General features: G+C 42.7%; 1 protein-coding gene across 2 annotated transcripts in view; it reads right to left on the reverse strand.

The window, feature by feature from the left end:
• Positions 1–12: 12 nt before the first annotated feature.
• fam110b (family with sequence similarity 110 member B) overlaps positions 13–19044 on the reverse strand; it is a 67002-nt gene continuing 47970 nt past the window's right edge. For both annotated transcript variants that reach the window (XM_084913176.1, XM_084913175.1), the window contains 3 exons: positions 12211–12801; positions 9583–9986; positions 13–6585 (listed from right to left, as the gene is read on the reverse strand). In XM_084913176.1, coding sequence (XP_084769302.1) covers positions 5676–6585; positions 9583–9986; positions 12211–12333 — 1437 coding nt within the window. In that variant the 5' untranslated portion in view covers positions 12334–12801 and the 3' untranslated portion in view covers positions 13–5675. The remainder of the gene's footprint in view (positions 6586–9582; positions 9987–12210; positions 12802–19044) is intronic.

Consider the following 19044-nt stretch of genomic DNA (forward strand, 5'->3'; position numbering starts at 1 on the left):
TGAGCGGCAAGACATGGGAAAAGAAGACATTTATTGAAATAATGCAAAAGAAACTAAACACGAAGACATTTTTGTAATTTTTTTCTCCCAATCAAGCAAAATGTAACAGTTTCCACATCAAAAAACATGATCAACACTGAAACAGTCATGCCCAGCTCAATCAGACAGTTCTGTTTGAGGGCAACAGCAAAACAGCAGAGCTTTGTTCCCGGTCTTTTATAACACAGAAAAAACTGAAACACAACACACTGTCCTTTGAAAATCAAATATATACATTTTCTTACAATTTTTACACTTTGAATGAAAAGTAAAACAATTACCACTCTAGATCCTTCTGTCCCGGAGTCAAAGGAAAAGCACAGCATGTCGACAAAAGTGAAAATGGCACACAATGTCGCTGCTGCCGTACCATGCTGTCAGGGAGAAGCAGCAGGGTTTGCTTGATTCCACAAAGGATGCTGGGAAGACGTGAGGCAAATGAAGGGTCAGGAACATGCTCAGACTCAGGACAGGGCCAGTCCTCCAGCTGGCTTCACTTCACACACACTGTCTTAGGAACATTAAATATCCTGCAACTCATGACAACTGTGTCCACACACTTTAGGATCACTTGGTTGGTGTTTTGTCTAATAACTCTGAGCTTGGTGTGGGGTTGTTGCTATTGTGAATGGGTGTATGTTAACCTAAATCATCAGAAGCCCCTCGGACACTGCACGACTATGGTAACGAGTGTCCTGCTCTACTGTTAATTATCTTTTACACAGGAAGCATCACATTGTGTTCACTAAAACATCAAACTAGTGACTAAGACCAAAAACATAGTAAAAAAGGGTTTAGGAGAAGTGGGCTAATTGTGTCACACATTTGCATACATGCAGTTGGAGGGTTTCCCCTGCTGGTCATTAAAAACAATGCCTTGACTTATTAAACATTTCTTTTAACCCAAACCATATAACCTGCTGCTGATAATCGGGTGTTGTCGCTAGAGGTGGGAATCACCATACATCCCACGATACGATATTATCACAATACTTAACGCACGATACGATATTATTGCAATTTTTTTAAAATATTTTGCGATATTCAGATTCTGTACATAAAGGTAAACTTTATCAATATTCATTTTATCTAATATCAAAGTCTCACACTCAGTCTTTCTCTCATTTCAGTTTTATTGTTGACAAACTGAACGGTTTGCATTACAGTCTAGTCCAACTTAACTGAACGCAACCATCTGGTACAATTATAGCTATTCTGAACTATGCAATTTATGAAAACTATGCAGCCCCTTCAGCAACTGAAGAATTTGAAAGTAAATTAAAACAAAATATAATTTTACATTAAATAAAAAAGTTTTAAACTCAATTAAAATAAAACATGTCTTAAATTAAAATAAGTAAACTGTCATGTTTATTGCTGCCAAAAAAAAGTTAAACACATTTGGACAGTGAAGGAATGTCAGGATTCTTGCTCAGAAAAAGGATCAACATGCTCTGAAGTCAGAGCACAAAAACCTTTTTTGTAACAAAATATCGATTTCTGCTGTCCCTGTATCGATACATTATTAGCAAACAAAATATCACAATACTACACAGTATCGATTTTTTCCCCCACCCCTAGTTGTCGCTGCATGTTCCTAACTAAACAGAGTAGAAAAGCGCTATATAAGAATCAGTCCATTTGTATGTTTCAGAGTTTAACAATGAATTTCATGACTTTTTTTTTTATGTTTTCAGAGCACTAGTTTGACATTTTTAGAGGTAATATTTATATTCAGTATGCAGACAGTATCACTGTTCAGCATCATCTAATTATTCCCTATATCCTCTCTAATGTTAAGTGGCTATCTTCAGTTGCTTTCATGTTTACTACCATTTTCACTTGTGCTGGCAGTGTGTGCTCACTGACTGAAGAATCAAGCGCTGGTTCGGGATCTGACGAGAGCCTTTTAAGGCATACTGACACTTGGACTCATGACACAACTCATTGCGTCTCCTATAAGGTGCAGAGGCTGCTGGGAGAATGAGTCCTCAGAGAAAACCACTGCTTTCCTGGTACTTGTTTCCTTGTTTCCTAGCAGCTGAACTGAGTTTTTGTGTTTCACGAGGCACGTGCTATTTTCAAGAATTTGATGTTTGGAGGGTTTTTGAGATTATTACAGCTATACACTTTGTTCATAATTACTCAGAAGAACAAGCATTATACTGTGACCCTAACTGCTCCAGCTCAGCAAAGACACGTCCCTGTGCATCATTTCAGGAAACAAGAACTTGTTCCTGTACCTGAGAGCACTATGTGAACAGCTAACCAGTGATGTACAGGTGCATTTAGAAATGTTTCATATGTTACATTCACGTATGACTGCATCTACGCTGCACCTGGAGTTCTGTAAGTATGAAACATTCAAAGCTGTAAGACATCTGGCAGCAGCTGTGTCCATTAGGTGAAGCATTTCTATTCTGACACTGATAGTAAGCACGAAGGTGCTTTGAGCAAGCACCTTGTTTTTGGTTGCATTTGAAAGTGGATGGCTTTATAGGGAGCTTAACTAACATGTGAGTCATCTTACCCCCAACCCAAATTCAGTTTAACGTTGCAGAGTCGACTCCAGCTGTTTCAGACGTTTATGCTTCCACAGCACCAACACTATCTGCAGTGCAGTATGAGGGGCAGTGAAGTGAAGCCAGCAGGGTGCTTGGACCTTTGCAGACCTGTAAGTGAGCTAAAAGGAGGTGGTGGTGGGGTAGATGGAACTGCTGGCTGAGGCACTGCATTCACACCCATATGGCTTCAGGCCTTCAGACATGTCAGCGGCTTGCAGACAGATGTGAAGGGTGGTGTGGAACTCAGTAATCCAGCCACCGTCATTATTAGGAGCAAACAAAGGCAGAGTGAAAGACTTTCCTCCTGTGATGGACTGACTGAGGGTTTGGATACAGTAGAGAGATGGAGTCAGCGCAGGGTGGCAGACGCACTGCTGGAGCTGTGTGTGGCTGCAGGGTGCAATCAGCGTGAGCAACACTTCAGTCTGACACCTTCATACACTGTTCTGCACTGCAATACGGTATGCATAATATTGCTTTCAGTGTAGGTTTTTGCACGTGGTGACACATGATGATTTGTACCAACATTGTTTCGACAGGAGAGTCTTGGTGTCCTGCAGCTTCACTCACATTCTCATCAGGTTTCCACTGCAATAAAGGTTTGAACCGTCTGTGGATACATCTACAGGTCTGATTGTTTCAGCTTCTTCAACACCGGGCGTTTGGTTTATTTGGGTGCCACCAAAGAAAAGTCAGTAGTTGTGGTCTGTTTAACAGTCCCACTGACATCGACAGCATGAAGTCAAGGTTTGGTACTTTAACACTTCTGTTGATGTCACCCTACGTCATGAAAGCAGCCTCACGGAAGAAATCTGTTCATTACCACAGTTAATTTTGACTTGAGTGGTACAATGGCTGTCTGAATGGGGAAAGGCTCCAACCCTCTGTGACCTTAAGATGGAGAAGTAGTTGGGAAATTCCCATTAAAACCACGGCTCTTATATCAAAAGCTTTCAAATTGAAACTAGAGGTCATAGTTTTCTCTAGAATACTGTAGGCTCTTCACTTTACAGTGTAAAGTGCTTTGAGGTGACTGCTGTTGTGATCTGGTGCTAAATAAATACACCTGAATTCAATATGTCGTCTACAGATATCTACAGGACACCTAAACTCTCCGCTGAAATGTTCTGTTGGCTGACATGGCAGCGTAATGAGACATTTCGCGATAAAGGCCAAAGAGTGTAATGATTTGATGGTGTAACCACATAAATATGCTCAGAGTTTGTGACATTAGTTTTTGTTTCATGTTCCTTGCTTTCCTTCTTGTCTCACTCACCACCCGCTCCGATGTCTTTATTTCGCAACTCTAACACCGTCAGAGTTTTTCAACAATTTGCAGCAACTTCATTGAGGCAAGTGACGAAGTCATCAATCCATCCTTTAACAGTCACTTTACGCAAATATCAAGTGATTTTACCGAGTTTGCTCTGACAGTTCAGTCGTGTTTGCAGCGGCGCCTTTCACAAGGTGTGTTTAGCAGCCTCATCAGCACTGCGTGCAGGCTGTTCTCACAGTGGACATTTGGACTTGTTACTGTAGGAAAGCACAGACGATGACTCCGTTCCACCAACTTATGAACAATGACAACTCAAGTTATGGAAACAGGTGCTACTTGATAAGGATTTTCACTTTTTATTTAAAATTCATGTGCTGTTTAACCGTGGGTTATGGCAACAGGCATTTTACAATATTGGGGCCATTTGTTAACTGCACTGTTACCCAAACCTCACAGTGTTGCTGTCCTGGGTTGCCAACTGCCCCGTTTTAGCTGTATAATGAGCAAACACTGGTTTGTCCCTTAGTCCACCTTAAATGTCCCATTTATTGACCATTACCTGCAATGTCACATACAGTGCATATGTGCACTACACACAGCTGGTTGTGTATTGTGCTTCTGGCATGCCAGAGTGTCCCGTATTTGTTAGCTAAAAAGTTGGCAACCCTATTACTGTAAGTGAATGATGCTACTGATGTTTCTGATAAGGCGAAAAGCAGGAAACCGGGGAGCTGATCACCTCAAACAATCAGAAAAGTACTGTGAGGAAGAACTTCTGTGAGGTGCTAGACAAACCACAATGAGTGTGACGTCATTCACCAATGGTTTAGCAACAAGCTACATGCGCTGCATTGAGTGCAAATTTAGGCATATTGTGTGAAGGACAGCTGCCTCCGTCCAAGAAATGTGCTGATTTAATGCTAAATCCACAAACCCACTTAGCAGGGTCTTTGTTGTTTAAGCTTTCAGTTTATCACATGTATACATATACTATGCAAACTTAGTCACAGGGTCAGAGGTTAGGTTTTTGTTTTTTTGTTTCTTAGTGTCCCAAAGGGAGAACATATCCAAAGTATCTGTAATGAGCGATAAATGTAAGCAAGACTGAGGCCTGTATAAAATATTTCTGTGCTAGCTAAAGACAGTTAACCTGTAGTTTTATTTTTCTAACAGACAGCATTTGTGAGGTAAGATGATGTTCAACCACTTACAACTGGCCGACTATTTCCTACTGAGGATGTGACCATGAAAGAGCACAAAAGTGGACTGAGGAACATTTCAAAGACGATGAGTGCAGGTGTCAAAGGCTACATTTAACAGAGTGTCAGTCGTACTGATGTCTGACAAGTCCAAATGTCCTCTGTGAGAAACTTCTTGAATCCTTTCTACTGCGATGGCCACATTATGGATCCTTGGACAAATGTAGTGCATTTCACTTTTGTTCCTGTTGCTTACACAACAGTTCATACAGTGTCCACAGAGAAGCAGTTAACTGCCACTCTAGAGTAAGCACTGAATTTGCTTTTCCTCTTTCTGTTCTTGGTGTTTTTCTTGTTCTAAACTTTGGAGGACTGCAGTCTTTGTCTTTTCTATAATCTTCAGACACTATTTTGTCTCTTTCCTTACCTTGCTTGGGTTACACCTGTGCACTCCTCCCTCTTTTATTCAGCTACACACAGTTGAAAAAGTTTTCGTTCAGCAATAAGACAACAGCCTCTTTATCTGTGAGAAATGCCGCTGCAGTGATTCCTTCAGAGATTAGGACAGTTTGTCTTTAGCCTAAAGAACCTCCACTTCTAAACATGGGACACTTTGTGTGACTCTCTCGCCTGCTTAATGCTATATAGCCATTTAATGACCCTTGCATTTCGCTCCACAGCCGAAATGCCATATGGCACACGCTCCCCAGCCTCCTCCTCTTCGTCCTCACCCTCATCCCCATCTGACAGACCATCGTTGGAAGATCGCCGAGAACGGTCGCAGTCAGAGGAAATCATAGAAGCTGATCGGAAATTCAAACTGACGATATCCGAGTTGGCCCGTGCAAAGTTCTCCGGACCAACCGCCTCCAGCTCCTCAGGGTCGAGTCCGCAGTAGTTAAAAAAGCGTTCCACATCAGCTCCAGCCCGGGCGTAACGGTCTGACAGGTCTGATTTAGATCTGTGCAGCGAGGAGCGACGTGCCACTGACGAACCAGGTTCTAGCTCGAGGTTAGGATCAGCTAACATTTTTGAAGGATCTCCAAGATCACAAGGTAGCGACTGAGGGGTGGTGTTGTCACAAGGTGAGGGGGATGGGGCCGGACGAGGGGGAGGCAGTGACAAAGAAAGTGCAGGAGGAGGGAGGGAAGCAGGTTTAGGTTTTGGAGGGAGGGGCGGAGCTGAGGAGCTACTGGATCGTGCAGTACGGAGCGGCTTGCCATTGCACAGCCGCAGGAGGTCGGAAGATGAGTGGGAAGTAAGCAGAGGTGGCAGCGGGGACCGAGAACGATCCATAACGCCTCCTTCGCCGCTTCTCTCATCTTGGACTCGTCTGCTGAGATTCAGGTTTCCTCCCTGTTGCGGACTGCGACGCCCCCCGCTGTTGATCGGGGGAACCTTCAGTGAATGGGAGAAGGATCGGAGGGAGTGTGAGGTGCTGGGACTGGGAGTCGAGTCGGGTGGTTGTTCGTTAAGAGTCATGGTAGACCGATAGGTTAACGGCATCCTAGGAGCAGAAAACAGAAAGCTAAAATCCAAGGAGTCCAGCACAAACTAAATAAAGACACAGACACAAGTATTTGGATGGTAGCTTAGCTTTTGAAAATTTGCCTTTATAAACCACCACCATCAGCAGCCCAGTTAATGAACACTAGCCAACTGAGCAGTTGCTGTTAAGCACAGAGCTAGATTTACTTTTGATGTGCACCAGAGCAAGCCCCGATTTTGGTGCTGGAACCTCCTGGTACTAAAGAGAATCCGTGACCGCACAGCTGAATGTTATCACCGCCCACAGCTCTTACAGTATTTGGCTACGTTAAATAGGTACCATCTGTGGACAGCCGAGTCAGTCTGGGCTGATGTCACCACGTGGATTAGCATTGACAGCGGAGTACGGAACTATATTTATTTCAAAAGTTCAGAGTGAGAAAACACATTATCTAAAGTTCTGTCACGTAATTTCAAAGTGTCTGCTTTGTGCATGCTACTGCCGTTTAGCACACGCATGCTGCTGAACGCGCTCATAGCCAAATCCTGCTCGCCCAAATGAACTGACTTTTCACTGTTTGGAGGCCAAAGAAAGAGACGCCCTGATGTGACAATGTAAAGTTTGCGTTAATGTATTAAACCGAGTTACATCATGGCAGCAGCACGAGCACCGTTTTATACCGGATTTGTTTACAATTTGGAAAATAAGTTATTATCAGCAACTATTGTTTACTGTGTAGCAGTAGAAATACTGACGACTGTCACTAGATCACTTAAATACTGAAGAAACATTTCAAACCAGAAGATTCTAAAGTGTTGAAACCATTATTCTGGTGTACAATATAACATACCTTTAAAAAAACAAAAACAATCGTCATATCAAGGAGCAATAAAAAGGAAAAATATTTTTTGTAGTCAGTTGAGTAAATTTTTTTCAGCAGCAGTCCTGTGAAAACTAAACTGAACCACCTTGAGCAGCCATAGCTGGAGTAGTCGTTTTCTTTATGGTTTTATCAGACTCTCACATTGCTGTGGAGGACTTCTGTCTCCCTCTTCTTTACAAGTCATTGAGGTTTTTGGATCTTTGTGCTCGGCTAGCTTAAGGTCTGTCCACAGCTTTTCAGTCAGGTTGAGGAAAAGAATCAAGCCTCTGCAGTGGCCCAGTCATTCTGATAGAGAGTTGTTTCTGTGATTGGGATAACTGGGCCTTATCACTAATACTTCCCAAGAAATATCAGGATTCTTGAAACGTGCCCACCAACCTATTTTGTTCTTACAACTAAACTAAACCAACAGCCAAAGTGGAGAAAGGGGTAATGATGCTGTAAGACAGAAGCCTGCACCGCTGAGGGAAAAAAGAAGGACAAAGTTTGACTGAACCTGAAACTATCAGAGGAGGAAACCAGAAAGTTGTAGTGATGACTGCAGTGACGAGACAGGAAAAAAAAAAGTAATTCACCAAGAAAGCAGCAAAGCTCGAGCTAAGAAAAACAGAAACCAGGTATCATTTCTATCAGAACAAGACAAAAAAACTCACAAAATTGAGATTCTCCAGCATCTCTGGGAAATGAAACTGTAAGACATTCAGCAACAACGGAAATCATTTCATTAGTATAATTAAAATGATTCTTCTTATTATCATCAGTAATGGCAAAAGCAGTTTTCAGTTTCAAGGCTTGTCTATGACAGCCTGGTCTAAATCGTACTTCATCGTCTTCATCTGTGGGTCTCAGTGAGTGTGAGGCTCTCAAATCATCATCCCGCCGCCGCCATGCTGACCGTTGGTGTGAGAGGTTTGTGCCGTTTGGTTTTTCTCTTAAAGTAGAGATGCTGCTGTCTCCACTTTGGACTCGTCTGTTCATAGGACATTAAACCTAATTGAATCGCGAGTACACAAAAATCTGTACGTAAATTGTGTGTACAAACGTTACACGTACAAATGTTGGTTATTTATCAATATTTTTTTTAGCTGACTTTGTTTGCGCTTCATGAACACATATTTAAAGTGCATACAAACAAGTTATGACGGCCCGGCTGTCTTTTGGTCATTATTTATAGGTTTCGAATACACCAGAAGCCACATTTGTCTTCACTGCAGCTCATCTCAGGCTGACACTTCACTTCCTGCTTGTCACTCACCTGCTTTCTTATTTTGCTTGTCATATTTTTGTCTTTTGCATATCAACATTGACCTCCAGACTTTTTTTTTTAACTTAGTCACAGTGAGCATCTTAGCAGAAACTATTTTCAGAAGCTTTTCCGAGCTGGAGCTTTGATTTTTCATTATTAATATTTTTTAAAACTGTCCTCACAACAGTGGAAACACTTTGGAAAGCTGTGCCTTTTCAGGCTTCCTCTTTGGACACAACTCTTTTACTTCTTTCAGTCAGAGCTTCTCCAGTTTTGCTGGAGGCGGTCGTGTCTCAGGTGGTAGAGCACGTCATCTACCAATCAGAAAGATGGTAGATCTATCCCTATCAGCACTTTCTCTGCTTCACCTGGAGGTAAACACTACACGCCTTTGGAACTTCATGTCAGGGGTTTGATTCCTGACCAGGGCATCTGTATCCAGTAAGGGTCCCTAGGCTAGACCCCCCTTCAGACTCTGCAGGCCTGCTAACTGAGGCCTGCAGAGTCTGACGTGTAGCTCGTGGGCTTTTTGCAGTTTCTCTGAAGGCTGCATGGCCTGACCTGGGGGGAATTTGCTGGAACGTGCACTCCTGGGAAGACTGTGGCATTGTGTCAACACACCTGACTGCTGCAGACTAGCAAACTGCCAAAACCTCTGATTTTACAGCTGTGGTCACACTTGATGATCAGTTAATCAAATGCTTTTGATTAACTGGACAGCAGTGAGGTTGTATATAGCTTTTCACAGGACTGTACCAAATATAACATACATTACCGAGTTACACTCAAAGTAACACGTTTAGAGAAACCTTTCTGAATGGAGATATTTGAGCACCACATAATTATTGATTACATATGTACACAAGATAAAAGTATATTATTTTACCCCGATGGTGTCCAACTCCTGGGAATTCCACCTGTTGACCTCATCTGCACAGCACTCTTAGCTCCACCTCCAGATCCTGCTGCTGAAGAAGACGATGAGTTTAGCAGATTTTTTAGGATCTCTAGGTTTAAATTCTCCCGTTTGATGCTGCCACAGCTTGTTGCGCACGTGTCTGACTTGGCATTGTTATTGGATGCTTTGAAAGGTAACCCGCCTCCACTGCCTCCTCCACCGATGCCAGGACCTCTCTTGGATAGCAGGGGATGGCCAGCAGGTGGTTTAACAAGCACAGGTGGTTTGATTGGCTCCTGCTTGGCATTGATGACTTCCTGGCTCTTGACATACTTGGCCTTATCAGCTTCTAGTCTTTCAACAGCACTGAGGCGCTTAGGGTTTGGTTCCACCTGAGACACAGGTTAAAAAAGAGAGATGGCATTGAATCAGTCCCTTACCTTATTCTATATACGTGCAGCAGGGGTAGGAATCGAGTTGTTTTGGGTTATTTCTGTATGTTTTTTAAGAATCTGTTATTGTGTTCTTCTTACTCCTTGTCTGAAACAAGTGATAGGAGACAAACATGATACAACCCCGTTCATTTGGTGATGCAGCTGCAGATCATCTCGGAAGAGATTCATGAGTTCATAAAGTCAGGAAGTGTTACGCTGCCTAATGTTGGGATACAAACGAGTGAGCATTGGAAATGTATCCATTCATCTTTTTTCCCCATTTGCATCACATAACGTTTGGACACTATAGAAACAGACACTGATACATCATTTTTTACCAAAGTCTTTCTACAAGCACGTCTCACCTATGCAGCACTGTATGTACAGAATCAGCAAATGTTATTAAAAATGCTTTAAAATTTGGCAACTTTGCCTTAGAAAAAGCTTTAAAACGCTTTTTCCCCAGCACGTTATATTTGTACTATGCAGGCACCGCTTCGCATCTGTACGAATCCTCTGGCTCGCCTCGGCGTTTTAAAGGAAGAGTGCAGAGGTGATGAGCATTACAGGAACAAGAAAAACGACAGCACACAGCTCCAACTCTGATGTGCATATGGAACTGAAACAAGATAATGGCTCTGTGGTGATCGGGGCAGGTTAACTGTCATCTTTGCCATTACACAATTCTATTCTATGCTTATTTATATTTAGGACTTTCTGAGTTTTTCACAGATATCTTTGCCCTAAATTTGCAACAAGCTCCCACACTTTAAACATTTACAGCTAAGTGCATATCTACAAGGTCATGTAAAAGTTGTTGCAATTGTGTTGCATGGTTCACAACAACAACCACAAACGCAGCCTCACGGATTCACAAGGCAGTGTATTCCCAGTTTCAGCCCCAAGCCTGGATAATATCCAATTATCTGTCTGTTAAGTCATCACTAAGTTAGCAGGCAACAGCTGTGACTACAACAACACCATAGGCATATATCTAATTATGTCTAATGTTGCTTCTCTTAAAATTCTTGATTAAAGTTGAGAAAAGTCTACGAGCAACTTGACGGCAACAGTGACAGCCTACATGATCAGCAACAGACGATGGAGCCCCGTCAGCAGAGCACAGCAATACTTCATACAACTCTAACTGTGACGTGGATTAAGACCAGTCAAAGGAGCTTGCAAAGAAAAGCGTCTGGACTTCTTTAAGTTACTTGAAGACGTTTCACCTCTCATCCGAGAAGCTTCTTCAGTTCTAAGGTCAAATGGTGGAGAGTCCCAGATTTAAACCCAGTGGGAGTTTCCCCCCACAGAGGGACAAAAGGACCCCCTGATGATCCTCTAATCGCCTGAGCCAAGGTGTGAAACTGGGTGTGGGTCCCAATCAGCCAGAGTTTCGGGTGAGCTCATTGTGAAAACTGGCCCCACCTTATCATGCGAATTCCTGAGGTCAGATGGCCCAGGATGTGAGTGGGCGTTAAGGCGTCTGGGGAGGGAACTCGAAACTGGATTATAGATGGCAGAGAGTTGGTGTCGTAAACCACCGCCTCTGTTCAAAGATGGTCGCTCACAGTGGACATAGATGGCTTCTTTCACTCCTCTTTCAAACCATCTGTCCTCTCTGTCCAAAATGTGAACATTGGCATCCTCGAAAGAGTGTCCTTTATCCTTAAGATGCAGATGGACAGCTGAGTCTTGACCTTAGAACTGAAGAAGCTTTTTGGATGAGAGGTGAAACGTCTTCAAGCAACTTAAAGAAGTCCAGACACTTTTCTTTGCAAGCTCCTTTGACTACGATGACCTGGATGACTGAGAACCTTCACAGACAGATTAAGACCAGTGTTAGTTCCAAATGGATGGACAACTTTTTCTGACAGTGGTACAGTGGGTGTTACTACAACAGGATATTAATTGCATTTTAAAGAGCTAGCTAGTTCTTTTTAAGACAAGTTTCACTGTACAATACAGTCACAAATGGTACAGGCCTTTTGATCAGCGGTTATTAAAACACGGTATTATATGACTCACAAATGACCAATTATTATGGAATTATATTGGTTATACAAATGAGCTCGACCCTGGAATTTTGTGGGCAAAACGCTTAAAGTTATGACCTCTGACGCTTCAGTTCAATCCAACATTTACCTGAACAGATCTATGTACATCCTAACACACACAGTACCTGTCTCCTGAAGTACTCGGGGCCCTTGTTGAGGATGCGGAGGGGTACAGTGGAACTGAAGGGCGTTGCAGGGCCAGCAGCCTTGCTATCTGGCAGGGCTGGAGTCAGTGTTTCTGTCGGCATGGCAACAAGGCGATTGGGGTGGTCTGCCGTGGTGGCAACGGGTGTGGGGGGGTCGACACGGGGTGGGGGCACCTGAGGACCCCCAAAGCATGAAGACAGAAGGTGTAGAAGAAAGTGTCTAGAGAAAGATGAAGCCCCTGGCTCGTCTCATCGCCCGTGGGACTGAACCAAACTCTGTGGGTGGGGGCAGTTACATCCACTTGTGTTCTTTCTATAAGCAGTGCTTCTACAGAAACAGCTGAGATGGTCTCCTAGTTTTTGGCACTTGGATTCTGTTGACCTATTTGTCGAGCAAGATGGGCAGATAGATGATAGAAGGAGAGTGAACGAACAGAAAGAACAGTAGGAGTGTACTGGGCAGAGAGAGAAGTGGATGGGGGTTTCCAGCAAAAACACGGGACAGCAGGAGACCAAAGTCCTGCTGCTCTCCACCTTTGCTTCAGCGTTCTTTTCAGTTCACCACACGATCTGAAAGAGGTTAAAAAAGAAAGAAAGACAAAAGCCAATCAGATTAGGGTAACACACTGACATGCACCTAGCAACAATAACAGGAATAGCCAGGACCATACCACAGAGGAAGTCCCTGCAAGGTGTCATGAATGGTTTGTCATCACACCAACAACAAGCTACACAACATTAAAAAGTGACAACAGTTATATAAACATCTTAAAGCGTTGTTGCCTTCATCCAATCTGTAAAATACATTTGTTCAAACACAAGGTGCTTATTTTGGGCATTTCATCAGTCACACAAACTGCACCAGGGACAGTTTAGGATTCAATATCTTGGTCAAGGACACCTTGTCATGCTGTGAGCCACAGTGGGCCCACTGTCCACGCACAGTTCAAAGCTAGCATTTTGCACAACACGAGTAGCTTAGAACAGCGGTCCCCAACCCCCAGGCCTCGGACCGGTACCGGTCCGTGAGTCGTTTGGTACCGGGCCGCGAGAGTTGAGGCTCAGGTGTGAAATGTATAGTTTTCAGGGTTTTTAATCGGTTTTCAGTGTTATTTTGTTATCGTTTTTATCGTTTACTCAGTTTTCCTGGGTCTTTTCACGTGTGTTATGAATAAATCTTCTTTTTTTCGGTACCGGTACTAGTTTTATTTTGTTGTATTTATCCGCGACACCTTAAAGGCCGGTCCGTGAAAATATTGTCGGGCATAAACCGGTCCGTGGCGCAAAAAAGGTTGGGGACCGCTGGCTTAGAAGATCTTTGGGGGTGTTAAAGCAACACATGTTGGTACCCAGATGTCTTCTTCTGGAAAAGTCTTGATTACTTCAGAAATTCAGTATCAGACCACACTCCTGATGCACAGCAGCATGGCTCCATATTACAGACTGCTGGTTTACCTGTCACCCACTGAAAACATTGGGACCACTGTAACACAACAACAGTCCTGGATGACTGAGCAGCTGAAATCTTCTATCAAGCACCGATGGGAAAACCTTTGCCTTCCAAAAAGCTTTCTGTTTTCAGAATTTCTTCTTTTTATTTTCATTGAATTACTAGTTGTGCCTTTCTGTTTAGCTAACAGAGATTATTCAAAACGTAGAGACTACAACGGGATAAAGAAGGCACTAAAGGAGAAAGGCATTTGTTTACAGACACTAATAAGAGAATCAACTGTGACAACGGAATCCGAACCTACAGCAACGCACACGAAGCAGGGCTGGAACTAAAGAGACGCAGCTTCAGCGTAGTGGTATCCGCTCCGAGGGAGGAGGATGCCTCAGCTGCGACCAGACGGAAGGAGCAACTACAATGGCAACGCCTGGAAAAGAGCCAGAAGGAAGGCTGATCTACAGCTGCAGGGAGAGCCAAAGAAAAACTCTGGATATTCAAAAGGAGCACCCTGGAATGACTACGATGGTGTGGTGTGGGAACAACAACGGGTCAGATGTAAATTTGCTTCAGATGCTTATAGCTGGGAGCAGCTTTCGAAATTAAGAGCGCTGGACAAATAGGATGGAGCTTGTTTCATCACTAGCCTCCAGCGTAGGGCCCTGTCTTTACGACAGGCCTTTCCCATGACCCACCAGCAGGGTTATGGAGGAGGACAGTTATCTGCCCCACCATTGGAGTTCACAGTATTATTTGGTCTTCTTCCATGTTAGGTGTTCTGTTACAGTTCTGGACTCTTATAGAGTATCATTTTTGTTTATAGGGCTGACTGTTGGAATGTTAATGGTCTTGGCAATCCTATAAAAAGGAGTAAAGTCACTGCAAAACTGAAAAAGGCAAGAGCAGTTTCTCCTAGAAACACACATCAAAACGAACATGAGAAGATGAAAAGCTAGGCTATATAAACTCTTTCTGCAGTTCATGTAAGAATAGCAGAAGGAGGGGGGTTATTACACTAATATCTAACCGCGTCAATTTTGAAGTGATGAAAGTGGAAGCCAATAAAGATGGTAGATATTAGGGCTGCCACAAACTATTATTTTGATAGTCGACTAGTCACTGATTAATTTTGCGATTAGTCGACTAATCAGATCATCATCCATTGGACGTAAAACGTACAACTTACTGCACCAGCAGCATCTGCTCTTATATAACTATCATTAGCTTACAGCTTTAAGTGTGTAAGGTCTGTGCTAACTAAAAATAAAGACAAGATGATAGTTTATTAAATTTTAATAAAATTTGCAGATTGTTTCGGTGAAGTTTAATAAACTCCTTGCTATCTAAAATATAACAGGACACCGGAGTAAATTCTTGAGCATCTCACACTTCTGATAATCAGCTGTCTGCTTGACGTTTATTCAGCTGTGTAAAAACTATAACTTTGATCTCAGCCAAACCGATTTACTCAGGAACAAATAAAATACTAAAAAAAAAGCCAAACAATAGCATTTTTAAGTTATCTAAGTGACTTATATATGTTTAACCTGAGTAGCGAAAGACGGCGGTGGGTTTGAAAACGATTTGCCGGGAGTCCGGTGTTCTCAGGGCTCTAGTGAGCCTTGCCCCCGGCTACCTATCGAGCTAGTGGGTAACAGACATCTCCGAAAACGTCGGAGCGCCTTTAAAAATATGTGGTGTCTTGATAAACTGAGCAGATATTTGAGGTTTACACAGCTACATTCTCACCTGAAAATATGTTAAATGTTTATTTTGTGACCCAGAAAGAATAATAAGAGTAATATTAAAACTAACTAGCTGCCGCCATTGTTGGAAACTGAGCTGGGCTGCGCTATGAATTCTGGGACACAGCTTCTTCTTCTTCGGGGTTTAACGGCAGCTGGCATCCTTGTACATGCAGTGCTGCCATCTTCTGTTTCAGTCCGTTATTACACTCTTAAATCCTACTACTTATTCCTGCGTCTTTTGGGATCTTACAAAGCTTCAAACGACGCGTCGACTATTAAATCAGTCGTCGACGATTTTAATAGTCGACGTAATCGTGACTAGTCGACTAATCGTGGCAGCCCTAGTAGATATGTCATTGTTAAAGGCAGAATCAACAGCACTGTGGTCGCCCTAGTCAATATAGACGCACCTCCAGAGAGTGACCTGACATGTCTCAGGGTTGTTTTTGATCAAATAATCTCCCTGAGTGAAGGTATTTATAAGAAGAAGGAATATTATATCAAACTACAACGAGCACTGGACAGCATACACACAACATACTGTGTCTAAAAATGTGGAAATGTTTTAAAAAATTAAGGAAAGTGAACTATTTGAGGTGCTGAGGGATTTCCATCCAGAAGAAAAAGACATTACACATTACTCTGCAACTCACAAGGTCTATTCCAGAACTATTTCCCGATGAACACTACAGAGAGACAGAGGGTCTCAGATTGTACAATTGGGACAGCTGACACATCAGATCATAACACCATTCATCTGACAGTTAACCTGGAAGACTTAAAACGAAGGACCCAACAGAGACTAAACATTGGAATTTTGAACAAAAAAACAATAGTGCAGGAAATGAAGAAAGAAATTCGAGATTGTAATAATTTAAACAAAGATAATGAAGTGGAACCCACAACAGTCTGGGATACGGTTAAGGGTGTAATGAGAGTGCTGTGGAAGTTTTAACATAAACTGCAAACACTGATGAGCATCTGGTTTAATCACATTGTCAAACACCAAAGTGGTCTCTAACAATGAAAAACAAAGCGTTTCTTTAAATACAGGGGTGGACAAAAACACACCTCTTACATATTGTCCCATCGCATGAGCCTATACCCTCAGCTCCCTCCTTGAAACCTTTCCTTTAAACAGAGAGATGCGCCCTTGTTTTTCACTTAGCCGTCACCCAGAGATTTACCTCTCGAATCCTCCCTGATAAGGGAAGGAGCCTCACCATCTGTTTAATGTCTCCCATGAACTTACAATGCCCCACTGTGTGTGTGTAGAACACATGCGATGCTATCCTATATGTATATAACTACAGTGGCTTGCAAAAGTATTCGGCCCCCTTGAACTTTTCCACATTTTGTCACATTACAGCCACAAACATGAATCAATTTTATTGGAATTCCACGTGAAAGACTAATAAAGTGGTGTCTGTGAAGGTTCTCAGTCATCCAGGTCATCGTAGTCAAAGGAGCTTGCAAAGAAAAGCGTCTGGACTTCTTTAAGTTGCTTGAAGACGTTTCACCTCTCATCCAAGAAGCTTCTTCAGTTCTGAACTGAAGAAGCTTCGCAAGCTCCTTTGAATACAAAGTGGTGCACACGTGAGAAGTGGAACGAAAATCATACATGATTCCAAACATTTGTTACAAATAAATAACTGCAAAGTGGGGTGTGCGTAATTATTCAGCCCCCTGAGTCAATACTTTGTAGAACCACCTTTTGCTGCAGTTCCAGCTGCCAGTCTTTTAGGGTCTGTCTCTACCAGCTTTGCACATCTACAGACTGAAATCTTTGCCCATTCTTCTTTGCAAAACAGCTCCAGCTCAGTCAGATTAGATGGACAGCGTTTGTGAACAGCAGTTTTCAGATCTTGCCACAGATTCTCGATTGGATTTAGATCTGGACTTTGACTGGGCCGTTCTAACACATGGATATGTTTTGTTTTAAACCGTTCCATTGTTGCCCCGGCTTTATGTTTAGGGTCATTGTCCTGCTGGAAGGTGAACCTCCGCCCCAGTCTCAAGTCTTTTGCAGACTCCAAGAGGTTTTCTTCCAAGACTGCCCTGTATTTGGCTCCATCCATCTTCCCATCAACTCTGACCAGCTTCCCTGTCCCTGCTGAAGAGAAGCACCCCCAGAGCATGATGCTGCCACCACCATATCTGACAGTGGGGATGGTGTGTTCAGAGTGATGTGCAGTGTTAGTTTTCCACCACACATAGAGTTTTGCATTTTGGCCAAAAAGTTCCATTTTGGTCTCATCTGACCAGAGCAGCTTCTTCCACATGTTTGCTGTGTCCCCCACATGGCTTGTGGCAAACTACAAACGGGACTTCTTATGGTTTTCTGTTAACAATGGCTTTCTTCTTGCCACTCTTCCATAAAGGCCAACTTTGTGCAGTGCATGACTAATAGTTGTCCTATGGACAGATTCCCCCACCTGAGCTGTAGATCTCTGCAGCTCGTCCAGAGTCACCATGGGCCTCTTGGCTGCATTTCTGATCAGCGCTCTCCTTGTTCGGCCTGTGAGTTTAGGTGGACGGCCTTGTCTTGGTAGGTTTACAGTCGTGCCATACTCCTTCCATTTCTGAATGATGGCTTGAACAGTGCTCTGTGGGATGTTCAAGGCTTGGGAAATCTTTTTGTAGCCTAAGCCTGCTTTAAATTTCTCAGTAACTTTATCCCTGACCTGTCTGGTGTGTTCTTTGGACTTCATGGTGTTGTTGCTCCCAATATTCTCTTAGACAACCTCTGAGGCCGTCACAGAGCAGCTGTATTTGTACTGACATTAGATTACACATAGGTGCACTCTGTTTAGTCATTAGCACTCATCAGGCAACGTCTATGTGCAACTGACTGCACTCAGACCAAAGGGGGCTGAATAATTACGCACACCCCACTTTGTAGTTATTTATTTGTAAAAAATGTTTGGAATCATGTATGATTGTCGTTCCACTTCTCACGTGTGCACCACTTTGTGTTGGTCTTTCACGTGGAATTCCAATAAAATTGATTCATGTTTGTGGCTGTAATGTGACAAAATGTGGGAAAGTTCAAGGGGGCCGAATACTTTTGCAAGCCACTGTAAGTGAGAAAGTGATATTACTATTACCAAAGTGATCAATACATTAAATAAAGGAATTTCCATTACAAGAGGTAAACTGATTTCTTGAGTTGAATATGACAATTTAAAAAAAGGGAACTAGGGAACACCAAACTGACCGGAGTGAGGAATTATCAAAAGAAATAAGAATAATAAAACACACCCTGGACAAAAAACACGTGAAGAACTGGGAAAGAAAATGCTAAACAAACATTTTATGAATTGGGATCAAAAGCAACACAAATTCTAGCGAGGCGCCTTAGAACACAAAGAACTAAACACTCAATACATAAAATTAGAGACCTATCTACTAATGAATTTACATTCGACCCAGAGATGATTCAAACAATCTTTAAAAATGCCTATGAGATGCTGTGCTCCACACCTACTGATTCAAATGTGACTGAAATCCAAAACTACTTGTTCAAATTGGACCTTCCAACAACAGACACAAACCCGAGCGAAGCATTAACATCTATGAAGGAATTGGACAACGTTAGCAAACTGAAGGCAAACAAAA

The sequence above is a fragment of the Perissodus microlepis genome, chromosome 18 (genome assembly GCF_051167445.1).
Source record: "Perissodus microlepis isolate ML-2025 ecotype Zambia chromosome 18, ASM5116744v1, whole genome shotgun sequence".
In the NCBI taxonomy this organism is placed as follows: Eukaryota; Metazoa; Chordata; class Actinopteri; order Cichliformes; family Cichlidae; genus Perissodus; species Perissodus microlepis.